General features: G+C 37.7%; 4 protein-coding genes across 4 annotated transcripts in view; all 4 read right to left on the bottom strand.

The window, feature by feature from the left end:
* LOC129795447 (mediator of RNA polymerase II transcription subunit 1) overlaps nt 1-19,270 on the bottom strand; it is a 1,235,552-nt gene that overhangs the window by 867,101 nt on the left and 349,181 nt on the right. The gene's annotated exons all lie outside the window — the stretch shown is intronic.
* Nucleotides 1-19,270, bottom strand: part of LOC129795593 (dipeptidase 1-like) — a 173,681-nt gene that overhangs the window by 42,682 nt on the left and 111,729 nt on the right. The gene's annotated exons all lie outside the window — the stretch shown is intronic.
* On the bottom strand, nt 1,285-12,109 carry LOC129795496 (N-acetyltransferase eco). Its single transcript, XM_055836839.1, has 4 exons — nt 11,985-12,109; nt 11,714-11,917; nt 11,447-11,640; nt 1,285-3,514 (listed from the first exon to the last, which is right to left on the bottom strand). Exons 2-4 carry the CDS (start codon nt 11,907-11,909, stop codon nt 1,649-1,651), a joined length of 2,256 nt encoding a protein of 751 aa, XP_055692814.1. The 5' UTR covers nt 11,910-11,917; nt 11,985-12,109; the 3' UTR covers nt 1,285-1,648.
* LOC129795470 (uncharacterized protein C05D11.1-like) lies at nt 12,359-18,526 on the bottom strand. Its single transcript, XM_055836766.1, has 7 exons — nt 18,302-18,526; nt 17,650-18,221; nt 17,510-17,581; nt 16,249-17,068; nt 13,076-14,343; nt 12,626-12,762; nt 12,359-12,561 (listed from the first exon to the last, which is right to left on the bottom strand). The coding sequence occupies exons 1-7, from the start codon at nt 18,438-18,440 to the stop codon at nt 12,501-12,503; spliced, it is 3,069 nt and encodes a 1,022-aa protein (XP_055692741.1). The 5' UTR covers nt 18,441-18,526; the 3' UTR covers nt 12,359-12,500.

Raw genomic sequence — 19,270 nt, forward strand, 5'->3', positions numbered from 1 at the left:
AATGGATGAAACAGCTGACGCGTAGTAAGAAAATTTAAATGGCCAACTGTTTTTCTAAACATTTTTTAATTGAAACGAAGATTTATTAGTTGGTATACCACAATCGTGGCATACCAAGTATTGTAATCATCGGAAAAACCGACCACCTCAGATCGGGCTCAAACTTGGTATGAGTACGTTTTAGACAACCCATGTTACGAAAATGGTGGTGGAAAATTTTTGATCCGGCCGGCCTTCCGGTCGTCCAAACTTTGCCTTATAATTCGAGAACGGTAACAGATAGAGACTTCGGGTTTGAAGTTTTCTATAGAAATGTGGGTGTAAAATTTCATTTTTTCGTATTTTTAAAATCCAAGATGGCCGCCATCGGCCATTTTGAAACACCATTAACCACTTCCCTTAAAGCTAGAGATCTGAAATTTTAGTATGTTGCAGAGCTCAGTGAGACATTTTCATCGATAATTCATACTTGAAAATCGGTCAAGCCGTTTAGCAAATATGGCGGCCTAAAGCAAAAAGTGTTTTTTCGATATAACTCGAGAACGGCTTGACCGATTTTGACCATCTTGGTATCAAATGAAAGGTATTGAGAAGCCCTACAACTGTCTAGAACATTCCAAGTTCCAAAAACATCCGCAAGAGGCACTAAAAACAAAAACAAAAATTGTCTAACTTTAAGAGGAAATGTCTCCGAATCCCCATTAGGCAAATCCTTTAAATTTTGATATGTTGTAGCCTGACTCAATATCTTTCACCAGCCCGAAAATGAAGAAAATCTATGTCGCCGTTTAGAAGATATGGCCATTTGAAAAATTCTTGAATTTGAAAAGTTCTAAGAGTCATATCTCTTGAACCGCTTGACCGATCTTGCTCAATTTGGTATCAAATTAAAGGTTTTGCAAAACTCTACAACTTTCTGAAATATCAAAAACCTGTAGAACCATTCCTTTAGAACAAAAAGTGCAAAAAACTGTTTTGGTCAAACAAAAATCCGCCATTTTGAGTTCTGGAGGTGACCTTGAAATGTATCGAAATGTCAGATTATAGCTTATTTCAAGACCTTTCCATAATTAGTCAAGAAATTTCAGTAGGTCTAATAGAACTTAAGATATAAGCATTTTAATCTGTCAAATTGATGAATTTCACAAAAAAAATCAACTTTGCCTACTAATACTACTCACAAATTAAATTACAACGCATAGACTGACCCATCCGCGTTGTGGTATACCAACTCTAATAACTGGACGCGTTATGATTGACTTTAATTACAAAATCATCCTAAACTTGCTTTTTTCAAACAACTTTATTGAAAAAAATCTTTACAAAATTGACAAAAATACTTAATTTACTTTAAGAGAAGTATTGAACCTTTTTAGTTTATTTTATAGACTTAGAATTATTTAATTAAAAAATTCACCTTATGAACAAATCTCGACCTTATGGCAATAGATTGAATTATTTTGAACTTTAAAATGGCTTTAGAGAGCTTCAAATTTCTTAGGATTCATTTAAAATAGAGAAAGTCAAATGAAGAAAATGAGATTTTTTGTACGAAATCAACACAAAAGAATCAAAAAAGTATTATTTTAAAAGGGAAAAATATGACACAAAAGACTTATTTAGAGAATTTTTGAGGAAATAATTAGTTTTATGGGTAGACGAGGAAGTTATTCCTTCCGGTGAGCTTGATGGCAAACTCTCTGCCTGCTTCTGTGGGGGAACTGAAGGCAATCTCATCGAAGGAGAGTATGTGGCCAAAGACAAAATGCACCTGGACGGCTCTGATGAGCTGTCGGGCTACTCCTTGCCCTCTGAAGGGTAGCGCTGTCCAGAGTTTGATGATTCCACAGTGTGCCGGGAAGGTTTCCTCGGAGAAATAATCAACGCCATTGCTCTGAACGAGACGATTTGCCGTGGTGATGGGCTCCGCCAGGCAAACCCCCATTATCTGATTGTACGCAATGGCCAGGTAGGCTATGGCTTTGGGTGGAATTGGACGCGGATATGCCCCAAGTTCGGCATCAATCAATAACAGGAGATTCTCCACACGTGTTACTTTGGCACGCGAATCTGTGGTCTGGACACAAATAACCCGCCCCGCGGCACCCCATTCAGGCACCTCAAGTACCACATTCTCCGCCTGCCAGCCGCGGAAATTGATATGTGTGAGAGCATTGTGGAAATCCCAGTGAAGCTTCTCCTCTTCCGGTTCGTGCACTGAATACACGAGATTGCACTCACTGCAGTACGTTGCACCGAATTTCTTCTGCCCCGCATCAATTTGCATCTGTCCCGCCCCAATGGGTCTCCACAGACGACGTGATTGCTTCCCATGTGGCACCTTCTGCCTCATCCCATCGGGTGGTGTGAAGTTCTTCCGGAAAATCGGGAAAACCTTCGCATCTGCCTCATTCTGCTCATTCTGTGGCACATTCTCCTCCCCTTCGCCACTTGTGAGGCAAAACATCTCATCGAGTATTCGTGCTGCTTCCGCTTTGTGATTCTCCGGATCACCAATGAAGACCTTGAATGTCTCTTCGGTGCACTTTTGATTACTTATCAAGAGCTCAAGGATGGATGTTTGACGATCAATCACAACGGGATCAGTTGTCTTGTAGGGAATCCTCTTCCGGAACTCCTCATACGGATCCCCATTGACCTTTGCAATGATCCCATCAACCTCTTCCGCCTCTTCAGCTGTTAGTTGATTAATAATCCCCTCAATTTCACTACGTTCCTCCCTAAAGTCATCCTGCGCCTCCCCACCAAAGGTTTCCACGCGAACTTTTCGCTTCTTCAGCGGTACAATGGTCATCTTGCCCCCCTTAACAGTTGCCGACAGAGTATTAGTGAGTTGGTACTTCTTCGTACGCTTTGTGCCACTCTTGAAGAACTTCCCAGGCTTCACATTAACCTCCTCCTCCTCAGTCTCCACCACGACTTCCTCAATCTCCTCCTCATCCGATGATTCAACTCTCGGGCACAACGGACGAGCCATTTCAATGGGATTCCGGGCATTCTTGAGAATGTTATTCAACCTCTCAATTTGCTCCTGCGGAATTATCGGATTAACCTTCCTCTTCACAATCTCCTTCATCGGCTTCTCCACTGCCTTGTGCATCTCCCGCAACTTTGGTCTACTTATCTTATGCCGTACACCCTTATTAATTAAACCCACCCTCTTGACCCCACGCACATACCTCCTGCCCGTTGTTGCGGGTTGCTTTGCAAAAACCATCCGACGGTGAGTCTTTGTGGCGTCCGGTGTGTAGAAGCGTAGCGGTGAGATGGCAGGTGGTTCAAATGTCAAGGAAGTCTTAGCCTTGAGCGGTTCTCCATCATCCTGCTTTGCAATCTTCTCCGTGGCATTCTCTTCCTCACTGTCACTATTCCACTTTGCCAACCACTTACGTGAACCCTTCCCAGCCAAACTCTGTGGGATGCTGATATCACCCAAAATCAGGGATTTCTTGAAGGAAATTCGCAAATCCTTGCAGTAGTTTTGCTTTCCGACCTACAAAATAAAAACATTTTACACATAAAACTAATTCACAAAGGAGTTTATTCATTTCTGTAACGACTAATTAACGTTTAAAAAAAAAGAAAGGAAATTAAGGACACAACGCATAATCCTATAAAGAGACAAGAAAAAGAATTAAAAATCCTAAAAGAAGCTTTCCATTCTCCAATGAAATCTGTTGGGAAAAGATGGCAAATTTTGTGCAAAAACGCAAACAATGACGTCACCATTTGTGATTTTTACAGGATATTTTTATGCTATAAATGTGCAAAATTATTTGGTAATGTGAGAGGACACGGTTTTACGGTCTTTATCAGTTATTTTTTTTAAACTATTTAACCTACGACGTTTCGGAGACTCTTTTCCATCTTCATCAGGTAAGAAAATATTCAAGAAAACTGTCAAAAAATACAAAAAAAAATCTAATTACAAACCGGAGGATCTTTAAACGTTTCTTGGGTTTTAAATTAGTTTTGTTTTTATATTTTTGGCGGTTTTCCTGAATATTTAACTTATCTGATGGAGTTGAAAAAATAATTTAACATGGCGCGATTTCGCCACAGTTTATCTGGCGTATATTTTGGTTCTTTTAGAGAATCATTCGAATATTTCTGAAGAACTGAATTGTCTTCTTCACATAAATATGTTTTGCTAATAACCAGAATTTTCCAGCTTGAATTTAGTGTTTTTTAGGCTTGACTTTGCTACTTTTTAGCCTTAATATAGTACTTTTCAGTTTGATTTTAGGACTCTTCGGCTTGAATTTACTACTTTTCGGTTTGATTTAAGTCTTTTTTATGCTTGAATTAAGGATTTTTATTTGAATTTCATTGGTGAATCATTCCAATATTAGCCAATAATCCGAATATTAGGTACCGAAGAACCGAATAATTTCGTTAGGATAAACCCCTGTTGTTATTTAAAAAATAAAATGTAAACGGTTACTTCAATTTCTCTAAAATTCTACTTTATCTACGCTTAAAACAACGCAGAATTATTTCTTTCCCTCAAATAATGACTAAATTAGTCCCATAAATCTATTTCAGTCATCTCTATTAATACTAAAAAATTATAGAATAAGCGCAGAGTCTGATAAAACAAAGTTATTATTTGAATGTTGGAGATTCGGTCAATTTACAAATGTTGTGGGAGTCAAAACGCAGGATCTGACCTTTAGAAAATACTCTTTTATTACTTCTGCGACGTTTCGGAGCTTTATTTCTCCTTCCTCAGGCATTAATAATTGAGGGTATTTTTGTCAAATTGATTTTCACTTTCTGCATCCACTTTGCACCAATTACGGTTCTCTTCACCATGGCTTTTTGACTTGGACTGAACGTCGCAGAAGTAATAAAAGAGTATTTCCTAAAGGTCAGATCCCGCGTTTTGACTCCCACGTTATTATTTGAGACCTTTCTTTGCGATTCCATTTATTAATTTAGCTTGGTAGCTCTTATCAGTAATTAAAATCAGTTTATGATATATATCCATGATAGATTATTCATTGATATAATTTACTTGACCTGCGCTACTTTTTTTTGTTAGTCAACACAGAGCCTTCAGTTGAACGAAAGACAATGCAAGAAGCGCTGTTAATTCATTCAAAATGTTTCACCTTAATTCTCTACTATTGCAGTAAAATCTGCATTTTATCTCCCTTTGGATACAATTTTAAACAGAATCAACTGAAGAAATCTATAATTTCTACCCTATATTGCATTGTTTTTGTAATATTAACATCCTACATCCATCCTGTGTACAGTTTAAGTTTTTACTATGAAACACTAGGCAAGAACTTTCCAAGCAAATTGGAAATCTATGCTGGAATATTCCAGGGAGCTTTTGAATATTTAATCGTTATTTTCATACAATGCTCATACCTTTGGCATAGACAACAGATAATTGACTATTTCAACACAAAAGTTGCATTCAGTGAGAAAATTCTGAGCCGTCAAAAGGAGATTCATGGGAAAATGTATTTTGCCGTATTACCCATTGCTGTTATTGTGGGTTGTTTAATTAAATTCTTATTAAACTTTGCCCTATTTATCCTTGTACCCGATATAACAACTTCAACTGTAACCAAAGTAATAATTTACTTTATACCAAATTTTATTGTAACATTCGTTGGTTGTACCTTTATCGTTGAAGTCATTTCATTGAGATACTTTGCATTACAAATTAACAATCAACTCCGCTCTTCATTGAGCATTGTTTATGATCTACCGGAAGGAGCTTCAAAAGCCCGAAGAATGGCCACTGCATGCCAAGTGAGCGATCAAGTGGATGAATTGATCGTTCTACATTCTGAACTGCTAGCTCTCGTTGCTAAATACAATGCTATTCAATCCTTCAATCTGCTGCTCTACTACACAAATAAGTTTGTCGAAATACTCGTTCCTGTGTTCTTTGAATATCTTGTACTGCGAAACCTAACTAAGTTTGTTGCAAGAGCTGAACTTACAATAAGTGTTGGCTTAATAAATCTTCTGACTTTAATAGAACTCACCCTGACAGCCGTATGTTGTGATAAATTCATAAGTGAGGTAAAATGAAAATGATCTTCTACGTATTCTAGTCTAAGTCAGATCGTTTTGTGAATTTTTAGATGTCAACAATGGGAAAGATCCTTCATGATATTCCATATCACAACACAGATGAACGACTAAGGACCAGTATTAATGAATTTTCCATTCAAATCCTCCACCAACGGCCATCTTTAACCGTTTGCGGAATGTTCAAAATAGACAACACTCTGATCTCTTCAATGATTTCTGCCACAATGAGCTATTTAATTTTGATGATTCAATTTAAATTCGAAGATGTTGGAATGTAATAAATTAAAGGATTTTCATTTACTTTTTCAAGTTGACTGTTTCCTATTTAAAAACTTTCAATGATGTTTCATTATGGCGGATATATGTAGCATAGCAATTTATAAGCTTGCGCGTAAATGTTTCGAAGTAAGTTCAACTATGTTTACGATTTAGGTGGCCATTTTGAATTTGTTAAAATGAAAAATTACAACATGGCGTTCATTAGATAATAGAATAAGGAAATTCTAACTTCTTGACTCATTGGAAGTCACCAATGAAATTAATTTTAAAAAAAAATCTTAAGACGTAAGAAATTCTTTCAAAACCTGTAGCCGGTTACAAACCCGAAAAGTTGCCAGAAGATATTTCCTTTTTTTTATTTAAAAATTCTCAAGAAAATAATTATTTCTGAAATTCCTAAAACTTTATACTCAGATATTTTCCGTTACTAAATTAAATTAAATCTTTATGTTTTTTCTTTTCTATATATTCGTTATCAACTTGACGGTGATAGCCATTGGATATTCGTTAAATTTTAGTTTTCGTTAAAAAAAATCGCTCGTTTGCTGTAATAGATCGTGGCATACCAAGTATTTTTATTTTTATTATAAATTCTGCTTTTTGCTGATAAATCATTTAACTGCGTTTTCATTAAAAAATTGGATTTATGACTTTCAATAGAAATTCGTTAAGACTATATTCGTTAAACGATAAAATAAAAATGTTAAAGTTTCCTCATAAGTTCGTTTAACGGGAAAAGAATATTTTAAATATTACACGAAAGACCACAAATTAATTAAAAGAAAATTGACGAAACTTAGATTGTTTCAGTTTGTCCTAATCAAAAATTTTGACTAAACTGTTTGAATTAATTTTCACAACTCTACGTCAAAGCTGACATGTAGTTTCTTTTTAAATAATATTCTAGCAGAAAACAAATTAATTCCTATTGATTTATTATTATTTTAACACCCCCTTTCTCAATGAGATTATTATCTACACTCTTATCTAAAAGCATCCATCTATTCTTTCAATCGATTAAATCGAAATGATTTCAATACACCAAATTAATTAAAAATAATTAATTATTATTATGTAAAGACTTCCTTTTAGTAGGTCAGAATATGTGGGTCAGAGCAGAGGCCTGCTTCTTCTTTTTATCCTGCACCTTTTACTATTTTAACAAATTTTTCGGTTTAGCACCATTTACGTACAATTCGAGAGCCAAAAAGTACTTTACTTCTTCGCCATCTGTTGCTTATTGTAGTTTTCTTTTCATTGGGACAATTCTATTCATTCCTAGCATTGTCTATTTGTACGTTATTAGTATTGCAAAGAATATGAATAGTTTAGCCCTATATGTTGGGATATCTCAGTTAATTATACAATGTTCAAGTTCTGCCTTAATTCAGTGTGCTGCTGTGTCAAAAGCAGCTAAGTCCGTTGCGTATTTCAATGCAAAAGATACTTTTAGAGAAGAAATCAACAAAATGGGATTGAGGATGAAGGAGAAATTTTATTTTCTTGGAATGATTATCACGGCAAATGTTCTAACAGTGTCAAAGATACTTCTAACCTTTGCCTTCATTGTCATATTTACCCATGGAGAGGAATTTATTGTTACATTCCACCTGATTATCTATATTATCCCCTATGGAGCCTCTACACTCATTGGATGCAATTTCATCACTGAAATAATCTCATTGAGATATTTTGCAGTACAAATTAACAATCAATTGCGTAATTCATTGAATACTGTCTGTGATCTACCGGAAGGAGTTTCAAAAGCCCGAAGAATGGCCACTGAATGTCAAGTGAGCGATCAAGTGGATAAACTGATGATTCTACATTCAGAACTAATGGACATTGTCACTAAATTCAATGACATTCAAACCTTTATTTTGCTTCTCTACTACACAAATAAGTTTGTCGAACTAATTATGCCGATTTTCTTTGAATATCTAATGCTAAATGGTCTAAAACTCTATACCTCAAATACCCCTATCATGATTACTGGCTTTGTAACGAGTATTGTTGGTCTTACGGAAGTAACATTAACTGTAGCATGTTGCAAAAAATTAATTGATGAGGTAAGAATTTTATGTTTAAGAGAAAAGCTTTTTTTGAATGAAAAAAAAAATGTTCTAGATGGCAATTGCAGGAAAAATCCTACACAACTGTCCAGTTTACAGGATAGATGAGCGCCTCAAGGGGAGCATAACTGACTTTTCTCTACAAATCCTCCACGAAAGGAGCCCATTCAGAGTTTGTGGGATGTTTAACGTGGATCACACACTTCTCTACTCAATGATCTCATCTATGACCAGCTACGTGATCTTGTTGGTTCAATTTTACACTGAAGGTGTTGGTACTTAAGTAATTCAGAATTACCGGAAGAAAATTAAAATTCCCTTAAAATTAATTTAAAAATATTTTCCGTTGGAAATTTGTTTGGAAACATTTGCGTCTATTAATGATTTTCAATTAAAATCGTTTCTATATCTTTTGTTAAAAAACTGATGGTGTTTGTTAGCCATTGGATATTCGTTAAAATATTTTTTATCGTTGGAAAATCATTGGTCTGTTGTTTTATTATTCGTTTATCGTTTATGTGAATGAAACTTAAAATTCATTAAATTGTATTTTTCGTAAGAAATTCGTTAAATAGTTTAACGGATCTATTGTAATTACCTGAATAAAATTTTTAAGTACCTATTTATCTTTCGTCTAATTCATGTTTTTAGCTGCAATATCCTTTAATGGTTCGCTAAAATTTGTACCTAAGTCTTTTGATAGGGATAGATTGCCATAAATTTTTGGTGCCGTTAGATATTCGTATAAGGTTTCAACGAAAAATGATTTTTTTCCTTATAAAAACGTTTATTTGAATTTATCGTTACAAATTCATTAAAAATCGTTGAACGAAACGATTGTTTCTGTTCGACTAAACTCTTTGAATCAATTTTCACCTCTCTACATCGAAACTGATATGTAGTTTCTTTTTAAATAATCTTCTAGCACAAAACACATTTATTCCTATTGATTTATTATTATTTTTACATCCCCTCTTGCAATGAGATTATAATCTATGCCCGTATCAATGTATTAAATCATAGTGATTGTAAGATACCAAATTGATTGAAAATAATTAATTATTTTAATGTAAGGACTTTCCTTTAGTAGTTTAGAAGATGAAGATCAGAGCAGAAGCTTATTTCTTCCTTTTTTGTTCCACTTTCTTTTACATTAAAAAGTTTCTCGGCTTAGCACCATTTACGTACAATTCTATAACTAAGAAATACGCCATTTCCCTGTCATCTGTGGCTTATTGCATTTTTCTTTTCTTCGTAATAATTGTCTTCACTCCCGGCATTGTCAATACGTATGCTTTAAGTGTTGGAAAGGAGATGAATAATTTAGCGCTGGGTGTTGGAATATCTCAAGTAATGGTCCAATGTTCATGCTGTGCTCTCATTCAGTGTGTTACTATCTTAAAAACCGCCAAATTTGTTGAGTATTCAAATGAAAAAGATGCTTTTATGGAACAAATCAACAAAATGGGATTGAGAATGAAGAAGAAATTTTATTTCCTTGGAATGATTATCACGGCAAATGCTATCATTGTGTTTAAGATACTAATAACGAGTACCTTCACTGTTATATTTTCCGATGGAGAGAACTTCGTCCTTACGCTACACTTAATTATCTACACAATCCCACATGGAGTCTCTTCACTCATTGGATGCAATTTCATGGCTGAAATGATCTCATTGAGATACTTTGCAGTTCAAATTAACAATCAATTACGTAATTCATTGAATACCGTCTGTGATCTACCGGAAGGAGCTTCAAAAGCTCGCAAAATGGCCACTGCATGCCAAGTGAGCGATCAAGTGGATAAACTGATGATTCTACATTCAGAATTAATGGCAATTGTCGCTAAATTCAATGACATTCAATCTTCTCTAATGTTGTTCTACTACACCAATATTTTTGTTGAACTAATAATGCCGATATTCTTTGAATATTTAATGTTCATTGGTTTAAAGCTTCATGCCTCAAACACCCCTACCATGATTACTGGCTTTGTATCGGGAATTGTTGGACTTACGGAAGTAACATTAACTGTAGCATGTTGCAAAAAATTAATTGATGAGGTAAGGATTTAGAGATTAAGAGAAATTCTTTGAAATTTCGTTCTTTGAAGGATTGAAAAGCTACAAAATAATTTTGCTATACAGAAAAAAAACTCTTAAAAGTTCTTAAATTAAGTTATACTTTCTTAAAAAAAAATAATCAACAGAATTCCACTGAAAACACTCATAAAGAAACAAATCTCCATTTTCCTCACTAAAAACTCAAAGAGAATTTTTTTTTCGTTTTTTCAGAGAATAATTTCAATAAACTTTAAGTCCTTAAATCAACTTTAAGTCCTTTAGCCCTTTGAAGACCGCGATTAATCTAGCGAGTTGATTAAACTAAAAATTAATATTTGGGGGTTCCTTTGAGCTCAAATAAAATATTTTTGGCAAAAAATCCCAACTCAATTTACAGTTCTTCGTTCTTCTTGATCCTATGAGTCCTTGGGGATGTCCTTTTGTGATCATATAATGACCAGGGATTCTAAAGACATTACTCTTGCACTAATTTCGACTCAATTTTCATAAAATAAACAAAAAAAAAACATTTTCAAAATTGAGCCTTTGGGTCAGCCAATGGACCTTAAAGGGTTAATTTAATTTTCTCTTTTTTTTTATTAAAGAATTGTTACTTAAAAAATCCTTACTCTTCAAAGGACATGTTATGACCACAAAATAACCGAAATAAATCTCTTTTAGTTGGCAATTGCAGGAAAAATCCTCCACAACTGCTCAGTCTACAGGATAGATGAGCGCCTCAAGGGGAGCATAACTGACTTTTCTCTACAAATCCTCCACGAAAGGAGCCCATTCACAGTTTGTGGGATGTTTAACGTGGATCACACACTTCTCTACTCAATGATCTCATCAATGACCAGCTACGTGATCTTGCTGGTTCAATTTTACACTGAAGGCGTTGGAACTTAAGGACCTTCCACAAACGACATCATTGAAAAAAATAAAAAACTCACCTCGGGGGTTTTCATATCATTTTCCGAATGATTCTCCTTCTCCATCCCCAATACATCAGACTCCACGGGAATTGCATCTGTCTTAACCATCGGGGTTTGATCAGAAATCACCGAACTCATATTCGACGCTTCATCCATGTCCGGTGTAATTGGTTTCGTTAGCAGGATGTTTTGGAATGTGTATCGAGGACAATCTGAAAACAGTAAAAAAAAACATTGAAGAAAAACTTCCGGAAAGTCCTGCAGGAAGAATGCCTCAAAACATACCATCAAGTTCCTCAACGGGGCTGTACCGAATGGGACTCATTGGGCCCAAATCGGAATCTTCGTCAACAGTAAGGCAGAGATTTGTGGTGTTGTGCCTGCCAAAGAGTGCCCGCTTCCTCTCGGACATCTGTGGAGTTGGTGTGTGGCGACTTCCACGGGAAGTCTCAGTTTGTGGCTTCTCCGGAGTCACGTCCATTGAAAACACTGAAATTTAGCAATTAGCATATAATTTTCTTCAAGTTTCTTATATTCTCTTACATAATAAACTTACCTGAATCACTTACAGTTGTTAATTCCTTTAAACTCACTGAGATTTTCAAGGAAAATTGAGAAAATTGCGCAGCTACAATCTTCAAGTAGCCATAAATGTGAGGTTATGTTTGTTTGTTGTGTCAAAATCTGGCGCGCGTTGGTAATATCAAAACATCCCAGTAAAAAATTAATCGAGCCAACAAATGGTCAATTAGTTTGATAGAAAATTGATTCCATATTGAGCTCAATGATTTAAGGATAATTAAAATATTAAAATAATCGATAAATGCCTATTTTCTTCAAATTACAAAAGAATTCAGACTCTGTTATTCCCATTTTTTGAAATAATCAAAAATATTTAAAAAAAAAAAAAAGAAAGAAAAAGGCTTAAAGTTGCAGAGAAAGAAAAATTTTATTGAAAGATACGGTGAAGTCGAAGTCGTTACTTTTGTGATTTGTGATCATGCAGAACATTAAATTAATAGTTTTTTCTCCATAATTAAGTGCATTTAAAGTTGGAATGCATCGAACTAGTTTAGCAGGAGTGTGCTAGAACGCTGTCTTCGAGTACTTTCACCGACAACGGATGCCCCATTCTGAGAAAATATTGAAAAAATCAGCCATTAATAATTATTTTAAGAAATTAGTGCAAGAACTTACTGCTCAAATGCAGCAGCAATGTCGGAAGAGCGGTCCGGATGGCAAACAATGGCTGTCTTTGCTTTGGACGAGAACAGAGACTCCACGTACTTCTGACCAACTTCACTGAGTTCTTCCTCCGTAATGCTTCCAATTTTCTGCACAAAAAAATAATAAATCAGAATAGAAAGAATGATATTGGGTTGTCCAATATTTATCCGGATTTCTAACCTAACATTTTTACCATTGTATTCTTCTTCTTCTTCTTCTTTTTAAAAACTTCAGGGCCGGACGTCATTTCGACATCCACACAGCCACCATTGTATTCAATGGGGATGAATGAGACATAAAATCAAAATTTTACTGAATTTATGTGAAAATCTTAGGTTAGAAATCCGTGTAAATATTGAACAAACCAATAGAAGAGGAGCCTTATAGGAAAAGTTTCCGGAAGAAATGTCTTCTACTCACATCCACAATCATTCTATTGTAATCAATGGAGATATTCTTGAAGCTTGACAGCAAGCATTGCGACACAATATCCCCAAGACTCTTCTCACGATCAATCAGCTCAAAAATGAGGGAGCTACGTGCTGATTCAAGGAGAGTTGGCTCCCAACGTGATTGGGACTCCTCGTCAACGTCATTCCCGTAGATTTGACGCTCAACAATGGCTTTGGTTTCCTTGTAGGCCGCCATGACGTTGGTGCTGCGATAGAAGGTGAGATAGATGAGCCCTTCATGGGGGCGTGGGATTATTGTGTACCCATAGGCGAGCCCCTGCCCGCGAATTTGACGCCAAAGTGGTCCCTCGAGTTGCGTTAAGTACTGCAGAAAGAGCAAAAGAGCCGGCAAGTCCGGATCCATAAAGTCCCGAATAGCCGGAGCGGCTTGAATGAAGTACGCCCCCTCGACGCATCCCAATCCCACAACTGTTCCCACCGTACCATCCGGCAATTGTGACACAACATCCATCAAAGTCCAATCATTAACAACGGTCAACTTGCGCTCCTGAACGTTATCCCCCAAACGAGCAATCTCCTTCCACGGATCATTTAGATCCGGTGCAATCTCCGCAAGACGCATCCAATCGGCCGCAACGTGAATTGCAATGTTCTTTGCGCGCGTTATCTCGTACCTTACCCAATTGAGATCATCCACAACTGCAGCCGCCCCCTCGGATGTGTCCATACGCTCAAGGAGCCCAGTGAGGAATTTGTGTTGACGCAGCATTGAGCTTAGCTGGACGTTGCTCTCGCGATTGTAGAAGAGGGCTTTGAGGAGATCATGAACAACTGAGTTGCCCTTTCGCTTCGCCTGTGCCACATCATTTATCATCTTCGCCACACACACGCGAATTCTCTCAACTGTAAACTCCGTATTGTGCAGAAGTTCCTTAATCCACTTCACCCCCTTTGTGTACTTTTGCGGCTCAACCTGAAGGGACATGGTTAGTGTGTGGGAGAAGGGACCGCAGGAGAAGCGACTCTTTGACTCCAAACCAAGAGCAATTGATGAGCAAATCACATCAGACTCAAGAGCAGCTACAACCTGCTCATAGGGTATGAGAACACCATCCCGACGAATTGGTGACTCCATAAGGAGATCGATAAAGAGCAGCAAATAAGGTCGAAGATCAGGCTTGAGACAATCCGTATTTAAGGTAACGATCATATAAACGAAATTCGTGTGCATATCGTAGGCTTCAGCATAGACAGGTAAGTTATCAACGTCGAAACCTACCGAAAGGATATTCTCATGAAATTAATATAAGTAATGAAAAAAAAAGAATATGTAGGGGAGACCGGGGTAAAAATAGTCAATTTGCGTAAATCCTTATCTGCAGGATTCCACAAGGGCAAGAAAATTTCCTTGATAGGTCATTCTTTTAGGAAATTTCCTGGCCTACAACTTTGTCTCAGACCACTTTTCTCTATCTCCACGGGAAATATGAGTTTTCGAGCTTTTCCTAAACCCTTCCGCTTCTGACTTTTTTTAAACGCGGCGGGTAAATATAGTCACCAGTAGGCTAAATAAAGTCGGTCGAATTTTCCGACATTTCCAATGAATTTCCACCTGAGAGATTGACAGTAGTTGATAGCTAAACTTCTCACCTTTTGATCCGCGACAAGGAATTTCACTTTTATACGCACTAAAACAGAGAATTTTGCGATTTTCTCAAACACGCCATTTTGCAACAAATGAATAGAAAATATGCCAAAAATTTCGATCTCCCATATGATTTACATGGGATGACTAGATCTACCCCAAGGGGTAAGTTTTGATTCAAAAAATTGTAGAGAAAAATCATTAAAAGTTATTGAAGAATACACCTTGGCAACATTTTCTGCACTAATCCAGCTAGTGAGAAAAATTATCAGATGGGAAAACTGCTGAAGGAAATGTTCGGAAAACGCGTTTTTCTCAATACGCAAAAGTTTGGGAAATGGGCCAAAAATCTATTTTCATTTTTAACTCCTAAAGTACTGATCGGATAACCTCCAAATTACTGTCAAAAATTATAGGTTGGTAGGGCTTTGCACCCTAATTTTTTCCGATTTTTCCGATTTATATTTTGGGAGAAATTGGCATTTGAAAATTCCAAAATGACTATTTTTACCCCGGTCTCCCCTACCCTCAAAAAGTTTCCGGGCAAGCAAAAATGGCGTATTTTTGAAGGCAAATTTCAAGCAGCTGTATCTCCGGCTGTGGTCAACCGATTTTCAAAACTTTATTAGTTTTGGAAAGGTACATTTCTCGCCTTTCCAAAACTGGTAAATTTTTGAAAATCGGTCAATCCGTTAATTATTGGCAGCTATTTTGGTAAAGCTAGGTAAAAGCGTTTTCTTAAGCGATTTCACAAATTTTCACTTTGACCTCTTGCATCTCAGCTGTTAGTGCACCGATTTTGACAAATACACTATCGTTGGAAAGGTAATTTAATTCCCTTTCCAAATCTGATAAATTTTTGAAAATCGGTCAACCCGTTCATTTTTGGCAGCCATGTTTGTAAACCTAGGTAGAAGATACTTTTTTCAACATTTCACAATTTTTCAATTTGTCCCCTTGCATCTCAGCCGCTAGTGCACCGATTTTGACAAATAGACTATCGTTGGAAAGAAAATTTAATTCCCTTTCCAAATCTGATAAATTTTTGAAAATCGGTCAAGCAGTTCGATCGTGGCAGCCATTCTAGTGAACCATAGTGGAAAAATACATTTTTGAGTATATCTCAGCCTGTGCCTGACCGATTTGAACAAACTCGGATTCAAATGGTAGCTAATCATGCCCTCTAACTGTTAAAAAAATTCATCACGATCCGTCACGTGATTATGTTTTAATGATTTTTTGTGTGATCCCCTTATGTTGCAAATAGGCTACCCTTACTTCAGACGTTGACCATTTAATTTTTATAAGTTACACCTGGCTCAAATTTCATCAGAATTAAAAGTAGACATTATCATCTAACTTTAAAAAAAAATTTCACTCAAATCCATCAAGGGGTTCTCCTGTAATGTCATTTTTTGTGAATCAGTTGACCACAGCCGGAGATACAGCCACTTGAAATTTGCCTTCAAAAATACGCCATTTTTGCTTGCCCGGAAACTTTTTGAGGGTAGTGTATGTTGTGCCAGCAAACAAACCTGTCGTATTGTTATCCTTCCCGCCAGATCGATAAACCTTAACAGGATGAAATTTAATGGCATCCGTTCCGGGAATTGGGACCTGTGTCAGCATTTCCGTCGGCGGGGGAATCTCATTTTGTGCCATTGCCTCAGCCAGCTCATCCCCCTTCGTATTCATCCCCTCAACACCCAAATCAGCCCTTTGACGCTCAATACGCTCAATTTCCTCCTTGGACATACGCTGTTGCTCCTCAATACTCGGAACTGCCTTCACGAGGATAATTTTCGTGTCGACAAAGTACTTCTTCAGCAAATCAATCCAGAATCCCTCGTCCTTCTCCTTGAAACTCTCATACTCAATATTTGTATTGAGTCTCAGCTCAAAATCCTCAGCTGTACTCCCGTAGAGAACGTCCCCAATGACGAGGAAAGCAATCGCTTCGTGCGGATTATCCTCCAAACAACTCCACGATTCAAGGATATTCTTCTCAATGATATTCCTCATGCGGGTCATGTCAATCTTTTCCTCGCCACTGGCAATCTTCTCCAGCACCTCCTGATGCTTCTTCTTGACATCATCGACAAAATGCAGCGGTACGTTGTGGTAGATAAAATTGAGAACTGTCTCGGAATTCTCGCCAATGTTGTAGCTGACTTTACTCGCGTAGGGATCATCAATTTCAAGGAGATCCCTCTGAAGGGGGCTCACGCTTGTGTCTGAAAGGTAGCGCATTAGGACAGAGCATGCAGTGAGGGTTGTATGCTCCGTGGTGCACTTTGGACCGCGATAGGCAATGAAAACCAATCCACAGTCTTCCTCATCGGATGGATAAAGGACCTAAAATGACGAAAAACTAATCTAAAGAGATTTCTTTTAAGTTTGTTGTTTCTTTCTACCGATGTGAATTCAATGACTTTAATTTCCGGGTTTTTAAGGCTTCCGGTGTTCGTCAGAGGAAATTCCCGCTCACCCAAGGAAAAGCAGCAATTAAAGCCAAAGCTTTTGAACCTAATAGCGGGTCTTCTTCAGTGGTCTTACTTGTTGTTTCTTGGAGATTGCCTTCCTCTCTCAATGTTCCACACACTCATTAGGGTTTTCCGCAGAATTTTCCTTTTGATTTTTGATTTTCTTTTTTTTTCCACTCTTTGTTTGTACTTTTGCGTTTGGCGGATATTCTTTGCGGGTTTTTCGTCGGATCGGTATAGTTTGAGATTAAAACACCAGAGTTTTCATCCAAGGGCTTTCGAGATATTTTTTAGCATTGTCAATTTTCCTTACCTTTATATCCTGAGACTGGGCAAGGGGTGCAACAGGTGTCTGCCAGGGTCGCTGAAAAGGTGGTCGTTTGCCCTGGAGGAGAAAGAAATCTCACTGTGTTAGCTACAGAGAAGATTATTGAAGCCTTAAATGCTCTTTACCTTCTTGAGGATCCTCTCCTCGACAGGCTTGAGAACCCGCAAGAGAGCGTCAATGGACACCTGCCCCGTGACGATGATGGCGAGATTTTCAGGACGATAGAAGGCTGCATGGTAGTCCCTGACTTTCTTATTCGTTGTGCTCGTTCGGAGGTTGTGCATAATGCCACCCGTTTCAGCGGAATACCCACAATTCGGGTAAACACTTCGTAGCATCTGGAGCTGCCCCTTGCTCTCCCCGGAATTCTCTCGGCCCTGCATTTCGCAGTAAACCACCCCACCGTCCTCACCATCGCCCGAGATGTGATGGACCTCAGTGATGAAGCCAGCATCGGAGAGTGTGGGATAGAGAATGTGATCCAGGAAGATGGGCAGGAGCTCCAGGAAACCATCAGATCCTGCCGTGGTCATAGTGTAGCACGTGTGATCCGTATCGGTCCATGCATTCGTCCCGGATGCCAAGCAACGATTGGCCAGAAGATCCAGAACTCCCTTGTAGGGATACAGCTCAGAGCCGAGGAAAATGAGATGCTCCAACGTGTGCGGCAGCCCATCGTCGTCATTGGCCTCGGTGGCTGCAAGAAGGGTGTCAATCAATATGTGGGGTAATTCTGGGGCACAAAACCACCGGGTATTGATCAAACAGATCACTGACCTAGTGCGAAGTAACCATTAACCACAGGACCCTCCACCTCTGCAAGGATCAGCGTTAGGCCAGTAATTTCACTCCTGTACTTATGCACCGGGATCTTCCCATTGGCCTTCGTGGAGGAAACCAATTTGAATGATGCCATCGCCAAAAGAATCTCACAAATTGCAAATCTTTTACCGGTTTCCCTAAAAATCTGGCAATGCGCGATTGACAGAATTGACAGTTCAAGTGACAGATAATACTCACTGACACATACTGTCTCCCTCACACTTTTAGTTTTTCGCAATTTTCTCGCTTTTTCCACGAAATTTTCCGACCGGAAGTAGGTTTTTGTGACCGAGAAACGACGCCGCGTCGATTGGCATCAACAATTCCAAAAGTTTAAAAAAATACATTGCCGGGGAAAATTGTGTAAAATCCTCAACCGTCAAAATTTCCGCCGGCCCCAAATTCCGCACAAAAGGGCTCCCCAGGGGCCCCGGAGCATTCGTAAGCGCCCCACTAGCTCCAAAAATGCGTTTTGTGCCCAAAGATTTAGGAAAAAACAACAAGGAAATCACGAATTTTGTCGAAATGCAAAAAAAAAGATCGTTAAAGTTCAAATTTTATTATTTGAACCAGACAAAAACGAAAACTGCCGGCGGCTTTTCCCCCCAAATTAACTTTCCCAAAAAAAAAACCGATTGAAAAACCAGGAAAACCCTTGGATCAGATGCAGTGGGCTCCAAAGAAGTCCTCTGCGGCAGGAAAAGCCGGAAAATTGCGTAGGAGCGATGAAAATTAACTTTAAACATCGCCACCAAATGGTTTCGGTTTAATACTTCGCATAAAAAACTCCATTGGCGGCGAACTTTTACATTTTCTTAACGTTTTTTTTAGAGTAAGAAAAATGTTTTTTCCTCTATTTTTCCTTAATTTCTATGCTTTAAATTCATTTAGGGCGTCAAAAATAACTGATAATAGATTTAAAAA

Source organism: Lutzomyia longipalpis, chromosome 4 (assembly GCF_024334085.1).
Source record: "Lutzomyia longipalpis isolate SR_M1_2022 chromosome 4, ASM2433408v1".
Taxonomy (NCBI): Eukaryota; Metazoa; Arthropoda; class Insecta; order Diptera; family Psychodidae; genus Lutzomyia; species Lutzomyia longipalpis.

Excerpts from the sequence above, each read along its gene's own strand:
- LOC129795496 (XM_055836839.1), bottom strand. The coding sequence starts at position 11,909 with ATGGACGTGACTCCGGAGAAGCCACAAACTGAGACTTCCCGTGGAAGT. Across the intron at positions 11,641-11,713 it reads CCCCGTTGAGGAACTTGATG|ATTGTCCTCGATACACATTC; the intron begins GTATGTTTTGAG and ends TACTGTTTTCAG. Across the intron at positions 3,515-11,446 it reads ATGATATGAAAACCCCCGAG|GTCGGAAAGCAAAACTACTG; the intron begins GTGAGTTTTTTA and ends TTTATTTTGTAG.
- LOC129795470 (XM_055836766.1), bottom strand. The coding sequence starts at position 18,440 with ATGGCATCATTCAAATTGGTTTCCTCCACGAAGGCCAATGGGAAGATC. Across the intron at positions 17,069-17,509 it reads CCCAGTCTCAGGATATAAAG|GTCCTTTATCCATCCGATGA; the intron begins GTAAGGAAAATT and ends TCGTCATTTTAG. Across the intron at positions 14,344-16,248 it reads GAAGGATAACAATACGACAG|GTTTCGACGTTGATAACTTA; the intron begins GTTTGTTTGCTG and ends TCCTTTCGGTAG.